The 18,601-nt window shown below is 40.5% G+C and overlaps 1 protein-coding gene across 2 annotated transcripts in view; it reads left to right on the top strand.

Moving 5' to 3' along the window:
* LOC109556136 (uricase) overlaps positions 1-18,601 on the top strand; it is a 98,984-nt gene that overhangs the window by 71,660 nt on the left and 8,723 nt on the right. For both annotated transcript variants that reach the window (XM_070786212.1, XM_019957207.2), the window contains exons 2-4: positions 4,503-4,721; positions 6,592-6,708; positions 6,814-6,892. In XM_070786212.1, the coding sequence (XP_070642313.1) occupies positions 4,503-4,721; positions 6,592-6,708; positions 6,814-6,892 (415 nt within the window). The remainder of the gene's footprint in view (positions 1-4,502; positions 4,722-6,591; positions 6,709-6,813; positions 6,893-18,601) is intronic.

Consider the following 18,601-nt stretch of genomic DNA (forward strand, 5'->3'; position numbering starts at 1 on the left):
TAGCAGCAGCAGCAGCAGCAGCACATGCTAGTAAAGTAAAGCTCCAAATTCTCCAAGCCAGGCTTCAGCAATACATGAACTGTGAACTTCCAGATGTTCAAGCTGATTTTAAAAAGGGCAGAGGAACCAGAGATCAAATTGCCAACATCTGCTGGATCATCAAAGAAGCAAGAGAGTTCCAGAAAAAACATCTATTTCTGCTTTGTTGACTATGCCAAAGCCTTTGACTGTGTGGATCACAATAAACTGTGGAAAATTCTGAAAGAGATGGGAATACCAGACCATCTGACCTGCCTCTTGAGAAACCTATATGCAGGTCAGGAAGCAACTGTTAGAACTGGACATGGAACAACAGACTGGTTCCAAATAGGATAAGGAGTACATCAAGGCTGTATATTGTCACCCTGCTTGTTTAACTTATATGCAGAGTACATCATGAGAAACGCTGGGCTGGAAGAAGCACAAGCTGGAATCAAGATTGCCGGGAGAAATATCAATCACCTCAGATATGCAGATGACACCACCCTTATGGCAGAAAGTGAAGAGGAACTAAAAAGCCTCTTGATGAAAGAGAAAGAGGAGAGTGAAAAAGTTGGTTTAAAGCTCAACATTCAGAAGACTAAGATCATGGCATCTGGTCCCATCACTTCATGGCAAATAGATGGGGAAACAGTGGAAACTGTGTCAGACTTTATTTTTCTGGGCTCCAAAATCACTGCAGATGGTGACTGCAGCCATGAAATTAAAAGACGCTTCCTCCTTGGAAGGAAAGTTATGACCAACCTAGATAGCATATTCAAAAGCAGAGACATTACTTTGCCAACAAAGGTCCGTCTAGTCAAGGCTATGGTTTTCCCAGTGGTCGTGTATGGATGTGAGAGTTGGACTGTGAAGAAAGCTGAGCGCCAAAGAATTGATGATTTTAAACTGTGGTGTTGGAGAACTCTTCCGAGTCCCTTGGACAGCAAGGAGATCCAACCAGTCCATCCTAAAGGAGATCAGTCCTGGGTGTACATTGGAAGGACTGATGCTGCAGCTGAAACTCCAAAACTTTGGCCAGCTGATGTGAAGAGTTGACTCATTGGAAAAGACCCTAATGCTGGGAGGGATTGGGGGTAGGAGGAGAAGGGGACGACAGAGGATGAGATGGCTGGGTGGCATCACCGACTCGATGGACATTGGTTTGGGTAGACTCCGGGAGTTGGTGATGGACAGGGACGCCTGGCATACTGCGATTCATGGGGTTGCAAAGAGTTGGACATGACTGAGCGACTGAACTGAACTGAACTTGCTTTCAATGGACTAACCAGCATGGGTACTTAGTGGCAGGGAATGGGACTGAGGAGTAATATTTATGGAGTCTTGCTGTGTGCCGAGGTTGCTGGAAGGTCTCAGAGACCTCTGGTCCTGGACCCCAGGCCATATCACCCAGGGACCCCAAGCCAGCCAAGCGCCTCCCTCTTCTGGGTAGAATTCATAGTGGTTCTAGAAAACACCAGTCTTCCTTCTGCTGCTACCAGCAGGGCTTCCCACTCCAGAAACTAGTGCCCTTGCTCAGGGTTCCTTCTGCTGTCTCTGCTGCTGCTGCTGCACCCACAGCCAGACCTGACATGGCCTCTCTTGCTACGGGGGACCTCACTGCATCAGTGGGTACCAGGGATGGAGCCCAGCCCTTCACATTCACCAGCATTTGTTGAGATAGTTATCTCCATTTTTACAAACAAGGGGGAAACTTGGGCTTACAGACATCAAATTATTTGTCAAAGCCACAAAGCTATAAATGGCAGGGCAGAATTTGGACCTGGTCTGATTTCAAAGCCACTTAAAGCTCAACATTCAGAAAACGAAGATCATGGCATCCGGTCCCATCACTTCGTGGCAAATAGATGGGGGAAACAGTGGAAACAGTGTCAGACTTTATTTTTGGGGGCTCCAAAATCACTGCAGATGGTGACTGCAGCCATGAAATTAAAAGACGCTTCCTCCTTGGAAGGAAAGTTATGACCAACCTCAATAGCATATTCAAAAGCAGAGACATTACTTTGCCAACAAAGGTTCGTCTAGTCAAGGCTATGGTTTTTTCTGTGGTCATGTATGGATGTGAGAGTTGGACTGTGAAGAAGGCTGAGCGCCGAAGAATTGATGCCTTTGAACTGTGGTGTTGGAGAAGACTCTTGAGAGTCCCTTGGACTGCAAGGAGATCCAACCAGTCCATTCTGAAGGAGATCAGCCCTGGGATTTCTTTGGAGTGAATGATGCTGAAGCTGAAACTCCAGTACTTTGGCCACCTCATGTGAAGAGTTGACTCATTGGAAAAGACTCTGATACTGGGAGGGATTGGAGGCAGGAGGAGAAGGGGACAACAGAGGATGAGATGGCTGAATGGCATCACTGACTCGATGGATGTGAGTCTGGGTGAACTCCGGGAGTTGGTGATGGACAGGGAGGCCTGGCGTGCTGGGATTCATGGGGTCACAAAGAGTCAGACATGACTGAGCGACTGAACTGAACTGAACTGAACAATCACACAACTGTGCCTCTTTCCCAGTCAGCATTAGAGTTTTTATAGAAAGTGAAGTCGTTCAGTCGTGTCCGACTGTTTGAGACCCCATAGACTGTAGCCTACCAGGCTCCTCCTCCCATGGGATTTTCCAGGCAAGAGTACTGGAGTGGGTTGCCATTTCCTTCTCCAGAGAGAGTTCTTATTAGGATCCTTTAAGTCTTGTCTTCAGATTTTCTTATTGATGTTTTTCTTGAAGATGAGTCCCCCAAAGATTGGGTCAGAGGCTTCTGAGGAGACTCTCTCAGAGTGTCCCTTCCGCATGTCACTCCTACAGGGGAAGCACTGAATGCAAACACCTCTGACCCTCAGGATATGTGCAGTAACAATAGCAGCAAGCCCTACTAGACTGTATCCCCTAGATTTAAGACAGCCTCCCCTACCTCAATTTGATAAAGGATATGACAATAATTTCTAATTTTAGTATTTTAAAATTCCTCCTAGGGGGTGTGGTGATTTTTTTAAATGTAGGTAGGTATTCAGGCAGTTCCTGACCTGTCTGAGCATATCACATATTTGTGATTAGCAGGTGAGGTTTCTTCTTTGTGACCTCCCCAGATTCTCACTGCATGTTGTTTTTGATTTACTTTTATTTTTGTCACCTTTTCTTATTACCATTTCTATGACAATATTCATGCTAAATAAAATAAGTTTTCCTGTTCCTCTGCTCCCTCCTGCCTCTTTTCTCAAATACCAAGAAAGCCTAGGCACAAGTCTTAAAGGGCCTAGCAGTGGAGACAGGCGTAAACGCCAGTGAGGGCTCCAGCTTCAGACAGGGATACTAAGGAATCAATCACTGGCTTTTATTAAGTGTCTCTTCTCTAAAAGCATAGCTCTCCCTACAGCCAGATGGCCCTGGCTCTGTGCTGCTGAAGGTCATCAAGACCCTGTCACTAATTGCTCTTCTTCCTGGTAGCAAGTAGAAGAAGCAATTTTCCAGTTGTTTTTTTTGATCATAGGGCTGTTTCTCTAGAATACTACTCTCTGTAAAAAGAAGGGTATGATTATTTCCAGATAACATTGTCAAAACACTTTTATAGAGGAAGGCAGTTTATACAGGGGTTAGAAGTACACAATTTGGAGTCAACAGCCCTGAGGGTGAATTCTTGGCTCTATCCTTTACTAAATAGGGCAAGTCACTTAAATTCTTTGAACCTCAGTTTTTCTCTCTGGAAAATGGAAATAATATTACTTCATGGAGCTGATACAAGGATTAAGTTGCTGCTGCTGCTGCTGCTGCTAAGTCGCTTCAGTCGTGTCCGACTCTGTGTGACCCCATAGATGGCAGCCCACCAGGCTCCCCCGTCCCTGGGATTCTCCAGGCAAGAATACTGGAGTGGGTTGCCATTTCCTCCTCCAATGCCTGAAAGTGAAAAGTGAAAGTGAAGTCGCTCAGTCATGTCCAACTCTTAGCAACCCCATGGACTGCAGCCCACCAGGCTCCTCCGTCCGTGGGATCCTCCAGGCAAGAGCACTGGAGTCGGGTGCCATTGCCTTCTCCAAGGATTAAGTTAGTAGAGATTAATTAAGACAGAGTAAATAGTTAGACTTATAAGGTACTGTTTTTATTATCATTGGTTAGTATTATCAAGAAAGTCATCTACCTGTCTCTCTTAAGGCTAACCTGATATATTTTAGTCTATTTCTTGCAATTCTCTTTTCTCCATACAAGTTCTCATTCTTCAAAGGTAAGGCATGATCTTGGTTTCATGAATAATTTGACTCTCACCATTTGCAATTATATGATAAAATTAAGGCTAAAAGAAATTGCATTCAAGAGAGAGGGGACATATTTTTACCTATAGCTGATTCATGTTGATGTATGGCAGAGACCAACACAATATTGTAAAGAAATTATCCCCCAATTAAAAATAAAAGAAATTGCGGTTGACTTCTGGTTTTCATCTAGCCTTCTTCAATAAGATGACTATTTTCATTGCAGAATGATGAAGTGGAGTTTGTCCGAACTGGTTATGGTAAGGATATGGTAAAAGTTCTTCATATTCAGCGGGATGGAAAATACCACAGCATTAAGGAAGTGGCAACTTCAGTGCAACTTACTCTAAACTCCAGAAGAGAGTACCTGCATGGAGACAATTCAGACATCATCCCGACAGACACCATCAAGAACACAGTTCAAGTCCTGGCCAAGTTCAAAGGCGTATGTGTTATTCTTCTTCTTAGATGCTGCCTATCTGGATGGCGAATTCACTGCACTATACTGTGAGGATAGTACTTGCTTATTTCAAGTTCCCTGTACGTTTTAATTTTATTTGTACATTTAAGCCATTGGAAAAAAGATCCTTTTCTATTCTAAAATTCTTTTTTTTAAATTTTATTTTATTTTTAAACTTTACAAATTGTATTAGTTTTGCCAAATATCAAAATGAATCTGCCACAGGTATATATGTGTTCCCCAATTTCCCTTTTTAAAAAAACTTACCACTTTATTTGCTTTTCTTTTTCTGTTCCCTCTTTGTTCTGTTTCCTTGGTTTTCAACTCAGTACAACATCTTTTAGAAGGCAGAGAATCCTATTTGACAAATTTACATGTTATCACTTATTTAGGATCATTGGCAAATCAAGGCTCTGAGACAATTTCAGATTAGAATTTTACCCATTGTTGCCATGCATTTATTTGAGTCCTATTGTTTTGTTTCTTTCTTTAAGAATGGTGTGTATTCATAGAAGAAAGTACCATTTCTCTTCTTGGTATTACTAAAGAAGAAAATTCAGTATAAGATACAGTTTGAAATCTATTTGTCCAACTTTTAATGCCTTCCTAATTTTCTCAACTCTACGACCACTTAGTGTCCATATTTGATGGTAACTGTACTTTTAAAAAGGGTCTTGGAACTAAGAGAATCTGATTTTTTTTTTTAGCACTTTACCTCAGATTTCTCTAAAAAGTGTGAGTGAAATTGTGCTGGGTGACCACCAGATTTCTGGGCAATTCAGGATGATTTTTTATTTACCAAGAAGTTTAAAAAGACAAGAAATGTAGACTAGAAAATTTCTTTTTCCATGATTTTGCATGAAATCCACACCTATAATGCATGAAATGAACAAACTAATTGAAAGATTATTTCTGCAAGGCCTGTCTCCACCGTGAACCTTTCTCTTGCTAATCATAACGGCCCAGCAAGCATAGACAGTGTTCTGGAAAAAGGCATTGCTTTCTTTAAAAATAAATTGAAAATAAGCTTCTAGTACTGTGTTTAAGAAGATGGTTGGGTACCAAAAATTCTTATATTTCCTGTACTATGTGAGAGATACAGAAAAGTGAAGGAATGGACCTGGATGTTTAAAAAAAATTCATTCATTGTTTGTAGCGACCATAATTTCTTATCCAAACCAAGATACTTTTGAGAGTTCAATAGAATGCTTATAAACCTCAGATACGAAACAAAACTATCCTGGAAACCTGTATAGTCTACCTTAATTATACTCAAAACCATAAATAATCTGTAGACTGAGCTAGTACCATAAAATAGAGATTAATATGAAGAATTGGGTGGAAGTAGGGAGCTGCTTTATGGGGGTGGAGAGTTGGAGATGGTCTGTAGAAGGCATGTTTGCAAGGAAAGAAAGCTGAAGTGACCCTTCCTTAACATTTTTCCTGGGGAAACTGGGAGGTCTGTTTGCCAGCCTCATAAAGAGAGCAGAGTGTTTGGAGTATCCTGCAATACTTTTGCTGGCATGGGTGATGACTGAGCTCATCTCGAGGAGAATCTAAATATTCAGTTCCTTTTTGCTCATCCACTGATGGACAGACACATCCTCTCCAGCACACAGTTTTCTTTTAAAAACAGGGTGGTCTCACCTGGTGATGGTGATCCATTAACTACACTTAGGGGCCCATGTGAAAAATTGGGATAAAAAGATAAAATCATTTCTAAGATTCTTTCTAAGTCTTCATTTCTCTGATTCTAAAAAACACTTGATCAGGAAAGAGAGTCCCATGGATATTTAAAAATGACTTTCAATTGGGGCAACTATTGCTGCTCATTCACATTTGTTTCTCTTTATAGATCAAAAGCATAGAAACTTTTGCTATGAATATCTGTGAGCATTTCCTTTCTTCTTTTAACCACGTCATTCGAGTTCAAGTCTACGTGGAAGAAGTCCCTTGGAAGCGTTTTGAAAAGGTTGCCTCACTTATTTGTGTTCTCAGTTTAATTAAAGACATTGGCTTTATGACATATGCTGAAATTTTACTGGAAACAATCTTTTTTTTTTTTTCTAATTTTCAGAATGGAGTTAAGCACGTCCATGCATTTATTCATACTCCCACTGGAACGCATTTCTGTGAGGTTGAACAGTTGAGGAGTGGTGAGAAAATGTCTTTCATGTTTGATTCTGTAATAGCAATTTTAGTTTTTTTTTTTTTCTTCTAAACAACTCTGTTTATCAGCACCAAGGAGAACTGTAGAGAATTTTGAACTCTTTTAAATCTGAGATGGGAATGAAAGTTGTGACCTTGGATTACATTAAAGAACTATCTGCTTTTTATCTTAAAAGTATAAAGATGAAATAATACTCTTTGCAACAAATCTGGGGGTTGAGTGGGGTCAATCATTTTTATTGCATGATCTTGAGGTGAGAGGAAAAAAAGACTCAGGCTGACAAAACTCTCAAATCTCTGAAATTTCTGATCAGTGCTTTTTGTACTATACCAAACTATGATTATAATAACTTTATAGGAAATACCTAGAAAATAACAATCATGTTTCCTTATTTTGTCCTAATAATAAAACCATTGATATTATTATAATTATAATAAAATAAGCTTCATTTAAAATAGCAGTGACAATTATATAGTTCTTTCTGTTTAATAAGAAATCTAAACATTAACTGTGGAACATAATTATAATTTAGACCTTCTTGGTACTGATGACTAAACTTAGCAAAGTATATCTTCCATTGATTTGTTGAGGTTGTCAGAATAGAGCTCAATAATTGGTTAAGAGTTGGACTAGATGAACTTTAAGAACCGTGAAGCCACCATGGTAGAAATGTCCCTATCCTAATGAAAAATAAACTTTAGTGATCATTATAAACTGAAAGTGAGGACTCTGAATTTTTTCTTTTTTCATCTCTCTTTTCTTTTGTCTCCTCTCCTTCTCTTTCCCACGTGTTTCTTTCATTTCATTTCTTTTACTTTATCTTTCTTTCATTTCTAGCTCTCTTCACTAAGAATTTAAGGTGGTATCTGGTAAACATCATAAATATCTTTTAAAAGATTAGTAAAATACAAGTGCTTCTTATTCTGAGTTCTACTGGGTGCTGCCTTCCCTTAGAACGTCCTAGTCATTTAACATTTTAATCATTTAATGTTTTCCCTATCTGTATTAAATTCTAGGCACAGCCAGAGCCTTCTCAGTGTTTGATTAACAGTTATGAAATTATTATTATATAAAGAAGACTGAATAACTAGTTGATAAGTTGAGAAGATAGTGAGTTTTTAAATCCTCCAAATGTGAAGAGGTTGGTTTGGACCTTAATCTACTGTACTAGCAAGACTGGTGTAACTAGGGAATTCCTGGTGGTCAAGTGGTTAGGACACCACACTTTCACCATTGAGGGCCTTGGTTGGATCTCTGGTTCAGGAGCTAAGATCCTACAAGCTGAGCAGCATGGCCAAAAACAAAAGAAAACAAAACAAAACCCTGGTGCAATGAGGAAGTTTTTGCATGGTAGCTAAGTCTACAGTTCTTGCAGACTAAGATATTTTGCTTCCTTTATTGCTTTCCTATTTTAATTTTTTAAATGTAAACCATTTTTTACATTATAGTTTAACTTACAGTGTTGTGTTAGTTTCAGATGTACAGCAAAATGATTCAGTTATACACACACATATACATTTATGTGTATATATATATTCTTTTTCAGCTTCTTTTCCATTAGAGATCATTTAAATGCAAGATATTGAATACAGTTCCTTGTGCTATATATTAGGTCCTTGTTTATCTATTTTATATGTAGTAATGTGTATATATTAATCCCAAATTCCCAGTTTATCTTCTTCTCATAGCTGCTATCCCTTTTGGTAACCATAAGGTCAGGTTCTGTGTCTGTGAGTCTATTTCTGCTTTGTAAATAAATTCATTTGTATCTTTTTTTTTAGATTCCACTTGTAAGTGATATCATATATTTCTTTGTCTGATTTACTTCACTCAATATGATAATCTCTAGATTCATCCATGTTGCTGCAAATGGCATTATTTCATTCTTTATTATGACTGAGTAATAAATATTCTTTATCCATTCATCTGCCTATGGGTATTTAGGTTGCTTCTATGTCTTGTTGCTATTTTTGTTGTTGTTGTTGTTTGGTCGCTACGTCGTGTCCAACTCATTTGTGACCCCATGGACTACAGCCCACTAGGCTCCTCTGTCCACGGGATTCGCAGGTCTCCTTTTTCCTTCTCAGGGGATCTTCCTGACCCAGAGAGTGAATCTGAATCTTCTGCACTGGCAGGATTTTTTTTTAACCACTGAGCCACCAGGGAAACCGTTCCATGTCTTGACTATTGTAAACAGTGCTGCTATAAATGTTGGAATGCCTGTATCTTTTCAAATTAGAATTTCCTTTGGATATATGCCCAGGAGTGGGATAGCAGGATCATATGATTAATTCCTTTCTCTCCACAGTCTCTCTGGCATTTATTATCAGTAGACTTTTTAAATAATGGCCATTCTGATCTGAGAGTGATACTTCATTGTAGTTTTGTATTTTTCTAAAATTAGCAATGTGTGTATATGTGCATGAACAGTCATGTCCAAGTCTGTGCAACCCCATGAATTGTAGCCTGCCAGGCTCCTCTGTCTATGGAATTCTCCAGGCAAAAAAACTGGAATGGGTTGCCATTCCCTTCTCCAGGGGATCTTCACAACCCAGGGATTGAAACCGGGTCTCCTGCTTTGCAGGCAGATTCTTTACTGTCTGAGCCACCAGGGAAGCCCCAAATTAGCAATATTGTGCATTTTTCATGTGCCTATTGGCCGTCTGTATGTCTTTTTCTGAGAAATTTCTCTTTAGGTCTTCTGACCATTTTCTGATTGCATTGTTTGCTTTTTTATATTAAGCTGTATGAGTTATTTATATATTTTGGAAATTAATCCCTTGACATCTCCCAGTCCATAGGTTGTCTATTCACTTTGTTTATGGGTTTATTTGCTGTGCAAAAGTTTTTAAGTTTAATTTGGCCCTATTTATTTATTTTTCTATTTGTATTACTCTAGGAGATGTACTCTTGCCTGGAAAATCCCATGGATGGAGGAGCCTGGTGGGCTCCTGGGGTGTCCATGGGGTCGCTGAGGGTTGGACACGACTGAGCGACTTCACTTTGACTTTTCATTTTCATGCATTGGAGAAGGAAATGGCAACCCACTCCAGTGTTCTTGCCTGGAGAATCCCAGGGATGGGGGAGCCTGGTGGGCTGCCGTCTCTGGGGTTGCACAGAGTTGGACACAACTGAAGTGACTTAGCAGCAGCAGCAGGGGATGAATATAAAAAAATTTTCCTGCAGTTTATTTCAGTGTTCTGCCAATGTTTTCCTCTAGGAGTTTTATAGTATCTGGTCTTACATTTAGGTCTTTAATCCATTTTGAGATTATTTTTTTGTATATGATATTAGAGAATGTTCTATCTTCAATCATTTACATATAGCTGTCCTGTTTTCCCAGCACCACTTATTGAAGAGACTATCTTTTCTCCATTGTAAATTCTTATCTTTTCTCACAGCCTTTATTTTAAAGTCTATTTTGTCTGATATAAGTATGGCTACTCCAGCTTTCTCTTTTAAAAGTTGTATTTATTTATTGGCTGTGCTGGGTCTTCATCACTATACACAGGATTTCTCTAGTTGTGGTGAGTGGGGGCCACTCTTGTAGTGTGTGAGTTCATTTAGTGTGTGCAGTGAGTGAGTTCTCATTGTGATAGTTTCTCTTGTTTAAGAGCACGGGCTCTGGGTACACGTGCTTCAGTAGTTGTGGCACACTGGCTCTGGAGCACTGGCTTGGCAGTTGTGCATGGGCTTAGTTTTCCCACTAAGGCATGTGGCATCTTTCCAGACCAGGGATTGAACCCATATCCCCTGTGCTGTCAGGAGGATTCTTAACCACTGGACCACCAAGGAATTCCCTCTAGCTTTCTTTTGATTTCCATTTTCATGAAATACCTTTTACTAATCCCCTCGCTTTCAGTCTGTGTATATCTCTAGATCTGAAGTGAGTCTTTTGTAGGCAGCACATATGGAAGCTGTTTCTTTACCCATTCAGCCAGTCTATATCCTTTGGTTGGATCATTTAGTCCATTTATGTTTAAGCAATTATTGGTATATATGTTCCCATTGGTTTCCCAGGTGGCTCAGTGGTAAAGAATTTATCTGCCAAGCAGGACATGTGGGTTTGATCTCTGGGTCAGGAAGATCTCCTGGGGAAGGAAATGACAACCCACTCCAGTATTCTTGCCTGGAATATCCCATAGACAGCGGAGCCTGGTGGGCTACCGTCCATGGGGTCACAAAGAGTCAGACACGACTGAGCGACTAAACAATAGCAGCAGTAGCTTGTTCCTATTGTCATTTTATCAATTGTTTTGGGTTTGTTTTGTAGGTGTTTTTCCCCTTTACTTCTTTTGTTCTCTTCTTTTGTGATTTGATGACTATCTTTAGTATTAAGTTTGGATTTCTTTTTCTTTTTCTGTGTGAATATCTATTATAGATTTTTGTTTTGTGGTTACCATGAGGTTTTTGCATAGCAATCTATCTATCTATATAGATAGATAGATACTTTGCATTTGTATTCTCCTCCCCTCATGATTACTGTTTTTGATATTATTTTCTAATCTAAATATTTTGTGTATCCCTTAACTTCTTATTGTGGATATGAATTAATTCATTACTTTTGTCTTTTAATCTCCCTACTAGCATTTATTACTTTTGTATTTTTTTCTCCCTACTAGATTTCCTACTTTTATTCTATGAAAACTGAAGTGTTTTTGAACTTGAGCTCCACTACTTAATGGGCTTCCCTGGTGGTTCAGATGATAAATCTGCCTGCAATGCAGGAGACCTGGTTTCAGTCCCTGGGTTGCCAAGATCCCCTGGAGAAGGGAATTGGCAACCCACTCCAGTATTCTTGCTTGGGAAATCCCATGGACAAAGGAACCTAGCAGTCAGTCACAAAAGTCAGACACGACTTAGTGACTAAACCACCACCACTTAATAACTTTGTGACTGTTAGCACATTAAATACACTACTTCAGTGTTTTTTAATTTGTAAGATGAGGATAAATGTCTACCTTATCAATTATCCAGATAATTAAAGGAAATAAATGTTAATTGAAAGCATTTAGCATAGTCCCTAACATATAAGAAGCACTCCTTGAAAGAAAGCTGTTATTATTATTATTTTGAATGATTATAGAGATCCAGGGAAGGTCTTTTTGTATGTATGTGTACATTTGGGTAATTCTGACCAAGATTATGGTGAACTGGCTAGAGAAATAGGCCACAGGGAAACATTTGGAGACTTGCTGCAGAGATGAAGTAATGATGTAGGCTGACCTCGGGCAGTAGAGGCAGAGACGGAGGGACTGCAGAAGCTGGGGAGGGACATTATGTGAGGCATTTTTGAAGTGTGCTTAATAGGTCTGTGTAATTGCATAGGGATGCAAGGGTAGAGAAAAGGAGGGGTTAAAGTTACCCTAAAGTCAGGAGCCCGGGAGTGTTGACTAAGAATAATACATATAATGAGGAAGTTTCCAGAGGAAGCTCGTGCGTTTGGAAATAAGGAAAAGATGTGGAGACTGATAGTTGGTGAAGCCATGGGAAGAAGGACTAATCCAGAAAAACATATAAAGTGAGAAGAGGAAAGATGAACAGGCCATGGGAAATTCCCCAGTTCAAGAGTTAAAAGCTTAAAGACTGAGACAGAAGAATGGTCAGAGAGACAGGAGGAAACTTGGAGACAACGGTATTATGGAAGCAAAAGGAAAAGGACATTTCAAGAAATGAGGAATAGTTATTGGGGTAGCAGAATGCATAACAAGTAAGCTTATATGCAGGGGCTTCCTACACAAAGTTTACTGCTATGTGTAAAAGTCAAGTTCACTGTGTATGTGAGTGTGTTGGGAGGATGCTCTGCTCCAGGAATTTATTCAGGAACCCAGGTTGATGCAACCAGACATTTTAATCCTTTCCTTTCTGGGTCACCTTGAGAGTGGATCCCATACCAGACAAGTGGAAGCAAAGAGCTTGGAGAAGGAAACGGAGGGACAAAACCACTCAAGCATAGCACCAAGCCTGAAAGTCGCACAGAGCACATCACACGAAGAGAACCCAATTACACAACCACACCTGAAGGCTGGGGAATGTAGTCTAGCCAAGGACCCAGGAAGGAGAGAAGCTGCCCATGATCTCTGCTGCAGGAAGGTTAAAAAATTTGGCTTGAAAGGAGGCTGAAGAGATTGTGCAGTTTGGCACTTAGACATTGGTGACCTCCCTCTGCAAGAATATTTAGCAGAGCCCTGGAGGTGGAAGTGGAGTGGCCAAATATAGGGCTCAGCTGATCAAAGAAAGAAGACAGGTTTCACACCTTGTTCTTTCCAGGAATTACCAGGAGCTATCATCAGCTTGCATGCTAGTCACCTGGCTGCTGCAGGGTGGGAAAACTTATCAGCAGAATCAGGCCCAATGCTTTTTCTTTCTGGAGAAAACTTCAGGGTGTTGCGATCACTGTGGCGATGTTCCCAGAGCTCCAGCTTGACTGTCTAGAGCCCAGTAAACCCTGCGCCCCCGCCCATAGCATGTGGGGCTGGCAGGGATCTGAAGGGAGGAGGCATCTGCTGCCTGAGTGTGTGTAGTATGTGTGTGCACAAGTCCCTGAATGTGCGTATCTTCCTGCATTGTTTATTTGAAGATGATATTTGTACTCTGTCCCTCTTTGGATTTTTGGTAGCAAAGTTTAATTCTTAATTTGCTTATTTTCCAAGAGCTAAACCCACAGATATCATGAGGTGATTCAGTGTACAATCATTGTCATAAGACATGCCCTTACATAGGCTTAACTGAAGAAAATAATTATTATCTGACACACACACACATTCCAGTTCACATGCTAAAGGCCACTCCAGGAATTTATTTATTTACTGTTTTTTGTTATTTAGTTGCTAAGTCATATCTGAATCTTTTGTGACCCTATAGACTATAGCCTGCCAGGCTTCTCTGTCCGTGGGATTTTCCAGGCAAGAATACTGGAATGGGTTGCCATTTCCTTCTCCAGGGATCTTCCCAACCCAGGGATCAAACTCACATTTTCTGCAATACAGAATGACAGGCACTGTCAATGACAGGCAGATTCTTTGTCACTGCACCAGCAGGGAAACCCAAAGGCTATTGTTGCTGCTGCTGCTGCTAAGTCGCTTCAGTCGTGTCCAACTCTGTGCGACCCCATGGACTGCAGCCCACCAGGCTCCCCCATCCCTGGGATTCTCCAGGCAAGAACACTGGAGTGGGTTGCCATTTCCTTCTCCAATACATGAAAGTTACAACCCTCTAAATAAGACTTTCAGTGGGGGGCTGGCTAGAGTCGTGAGAATTCTGCCCTCTCGAACACATATACTTAATCACACATTCAACCTACAACTTTCCCCAGCAGGATATGTAACTGGGTTTATCCTAGTGGAGTGGATTCATTTTTATTGATTGAACAAACATTTAGAGAAAGCACACTGAATCTGAGGAACCCATTTTAGGCTCTGAGAATTGCTGTAAAACTCCGACCACTCTATCGTTTCCTACCGTACCTTTTAAAGTTACATCATGAAGTGTACTTCTAGCTGTTTCAGAGTCTGCTAGTTCCATGGGGGACTCTGGAAGAGAGAGAAATTTTTTCACCAAAGGGATGAGGGTGGGTGCTATGTTTATGACTTCCTCAGCTCTGAGAGGAGAGCGAGGCTCTACATGTGTGGCGCAGGCTGTGGTGTAGGCTTTATATGGAGCCTCAATCTTCCGAACTCTTTCTCTAATGAGTCTCTGTGAACTGCAAGCTTAGACAAGCCTTGAAGTCACTAGGATGGTTAAGTCACTAATTTAAGCTAGTTGAAATAAGCAGAACACCCTGCCAACACACACACACACACACACGCTATTTGAATTGTAATACATAATTCTTTAAGCATTAAATTTCTCCCAATCTGACACTAATTATAAAAATGCAGCTAAAGCGTAACCAAATCAAGGAATGAAATATAAAGAAGATATTTCAAATAAGAGATACTATCTTCTAGTGGTGAAAAAAATCTATTGACATGGGGACTAGCGGGGGTAGGAAGGTGGTTTTAAGGAAGCGGGGAGATGAAACTGAAGTCCAGAAGAAGAGATTTAAGAGGTGTCAAGCAGGACAGATGGACGAGAAGAGAGGAAAATAGGAGACTCAAGACAGAGAGGGCCACTGCCAAGAAGTTTGCTTGTGTCATTCTGATGTCAAGACTAAGGCACTCATCAGTTATTTCAAATGAAAATTTCTTGGCAAGCACAGTATCTTTTACAAATCGTCTTGAGGATCACTTTGCTGTACGAAAACCCAGTTAATGTCCTTCCATGGGGTGACGTCATCTCTCCTCATCCAGAATTGCACACAGAGAGCTTTCACCTTCCTTCCATGAGCTAAATGGACTCTCAGAGGCAAATGATATTCAATTGATCTTCACTTGTTCTAGCACTTTACAGGTTTGAGGTTTTCTACTAGAATTATTTAATATAGTTTTAAAATAGCCCCCGTTTAGCTATTTGTGTCCTTTTTGGAGGTGTTAAACGTGGAAGCAATTATCCTTTTCATGACAGGATTTTTTTTTTTTTTTTCTTGGCTCAGTAAAGCTTTGTGCTTTGTGACACCTGATGCATAGGTAAGGAATCGGGCTTATTTTCTATTAATTTGCAGTGAGTTTCTTTCCTTTAGAGACCTGAAGGGGTAAGATGTATGCTTCTCTGACAGATAAACCACAATCTGTTAAGTGTGTAGGAGGACACTAAAAGCTGGAAAAGATTATGTTCTAGCAAAGGAAAATGTGGAAATCTTCCTTTTGTGTTACTCCATAAACATGGCAGAAAGGCAAAAAAGAGCTGATTAAGTGGTTTCATGGGAAGTAACCTAGAAAAGGACAGTCTTTGGGGTTGAATTATTTCTTGTCTTCTAAATTGGAATCTTTTTTAGAGTGTGTGAAGTATCATATTTTTAGTTTATGGGCCCATGAATTTGAAAGGCTCAGGTTCCTACTAGTGTTCAGTAAGCTGAGGCACTGCCAGCAGAAAAGATAAAATAAGCTCCCAGATTTCATCGAGGGTGTCTGATGTGTGCCAAGAGAATTTATTTTTCACATTCAAAGAGAATAAGTTTTTGTTGTTGTTGTTCAGAGAATGATGAGCATACCAGCGTAGACGGTTTGCGTTCTGCTTAAACCATGGCGGTAGTGAACTGTCTAGGAGACTGTAAGATGTTTTATACTGCATGAAGCTGAAGCCAGAATACATTAGACAATACAACTGCTTTCTCCATTTTCAGATTCTAGCGAGAAAGTAGATCATTTCAAAGTTTCCTAGCAAACTGACATCCCCAAAGATGAACAAATATCACCCCAGGGCCAGAGGTGGATAGGAAAGGCATGTCAGGAGTTTTCAGAACCCAGTGATCCTTTGTGAAACATGGGCAGTATTTGCAGGGGTTTGAAGTCAGTTAGGGCAAAATCATCTTAGTAACTTCTGTAGAGCATTTCCAACGGGGCAGCCATTTTACTGAGTCCTTTATGTGTACCATCTTAGAATTGATCACCTCTAGGAAATAGTTATGATTATCATCTTCTGCAAATGAGAAAATCAAGATAGAGAGAGGTTAAGTAATTCTGTCAGGGAAATACTGCTCATAAACAGGGGAGAAGAAGCATGAAGAGCACTGGAATTGAATTCAAAGGATCAGAGTCCCAAGACTGTGGACTCAGCTGTATGGAACACAGAATCTGGAAATCCTCTTACGATTGGGACAGCTGAGGGGTCCAAGTCTGGTTGGCTCACAGAGATACTGGTGATCAAGGCCATCTATATAGGAAAAGTGGAAATGGATAGAGTTTGCCTTTGGTTTCTCTTGCCTTCTCTTTATCCACCTTCCAGGGTTCCCACCACTTGTTCTAACCCCACTCCTGATTGGAAATTGAAGTCTCATTTCTAGAGGATTTTTTTTCCTAGGAGGGATTACTATTAGAAGTAAATTATGATACCGGTTTATAAAATATTAAGGAGTCACTCCTTTAAGGGGTCTTGGTATTTCAATAGGAAATTTTTGAATGATAAAATATTTTCAAAACACATAGGGATCATTTCTAAAAGTGATGCTTCATTTCAAACCAATGGGGATGGTATTTTTCAACTGAAGCCCTCAAAGCACATTGTGGAATGGTGGTGGCAACTTTCTTGTCTCTTGCAAAGTCCTCTTTCATTACAGAAATGGAAAGAGAGAACTGAAAGAAGGAGGAAACATTTTGAGGATGGGAAGTGATACAAAAGGGGGGAAGAAAAGCACGAAATCTCATAATGGGGTGGTGAGTTCAAACTCCACCTCTGCTAGTGTCTAGCCATGTGACTAGGATGCATGTTGGCAGTCAGGACCTTCTCAGTCAGTGCTGATGCCCTCCCCTTCTACCCCTGCCGTACTGTCTGAGAGCTGAGAAGAGGGACCAGATCAGGAAGGGAAATGCTAGAGACTGATAGAAGAGGACTGTCTAGAAGAAAAAGACACTAAGTTATGAGGCTGAGTTGTTAAGGTGAATCAATGGCATTGCATTCATTCATTCATTCATTCATTGAATGGATATTTATTGATTGCTTCTGCAATTCTCTTGGGTCTGAGACTAGACTCACTTGGATTAGCTCTACACTGCATTTTGAAATGCTGATTTTGCAGAATTGTGTTTTTATACACTTCAGTTCAGTTCAGTCACTCAGTCATGTCCGACTCTTTATGACCCCACGAATCGCAGCACGCCAGGCCTCCTTGTCCATCACCAACTCCCGGAGTTCACTCAGACTCACGTCCATCGAGTCAGTGATGTCATCCAGCCATCTCATCCTCTGTCATCCCCTTCTCCTCCTGCCCCCAAATCCCTCCCAGAATCAGAGTCTTTTCCAATGAGTCAACTCTTCACATGAGGTGGCCAAAGTACTGGAGTTTCAGCTTTAGCATCATTCCTTCCAAAGAAATCCCAGGGCTGATCTCCTTTAGAATGGACTGGTTGGATCTCCTTGCTGTCCAAGGGACTCTCAAGAGTCTTCTCCAACACCACAGTTCAAAAGCATCAATTCTTCGGCGCTCAGCCTTCTTCACAGTCCAGCTCTCACATCCATACATGACCACTGGAAAAAACAGAGCCTTGACTAGATGGACCTTTGTTGACAAATTAATGTCTCTGCTTTTGAATGTGCTATCTAGGTTGGTCATAACTTTTCTTCCAAGGAGTAAGCGTCTTTTAATTTTGTGGCTGCAGTCACCATCTGCAGTGATTTTGGAGCCCAGAAAAATAAAGTCTGACACTGTTTCCACTGTTTCCCCATCTATTTCCCATGAGATGATGGGACCAGATGCCATGATCTTCATTTTCTGAATGTTGAGCTTTAATCCAACTTTTTCACTCTCCTCTTTCACTTTCATCAAGAGAATCTGATGAAGTCAACCAACTTAAGGTATTAAGTCCAGGTATTCTCTTGATCCTTCTTCAAATAAAGCTTCCAGTGGGAACTTGGGAATGTTAAACAAATACCATTTTCTATCTTACCACATTATCCTAGACTACTCTGGCCAGAATGCTTATTTAAGCGGCACATATTTAATCAGCAGATCTACCACTAACCATGGCCCCTGCTCTCTCTGGTAGGTACACACATGTGGTTGGGAAAATATCAAAAATATATCATTGTTTACCTACTTGTGAAACTCCACAGTTCCCAAGTTAACCACAGCAATTGAAATCACATAGGATGATGTAAA

The sequence above is a fragment of the Bos indicus genome, chromosome 3 (assembly GCF_029378745.1).
Source record: "Bos indicus isolate NIAB-ARS_2022 breed Sahiwal x Tharparkar chromosome 3, NIAB-ARS_B.indTharparkar_mat_pri_1.0, whole genome shotgun sequence".
Taxonomy (NCBI): Eukaryota; Metazoa; Chordata; class Mammalia; order Artiodactyla; family Bovidae; genus Bos; species Bos indicus.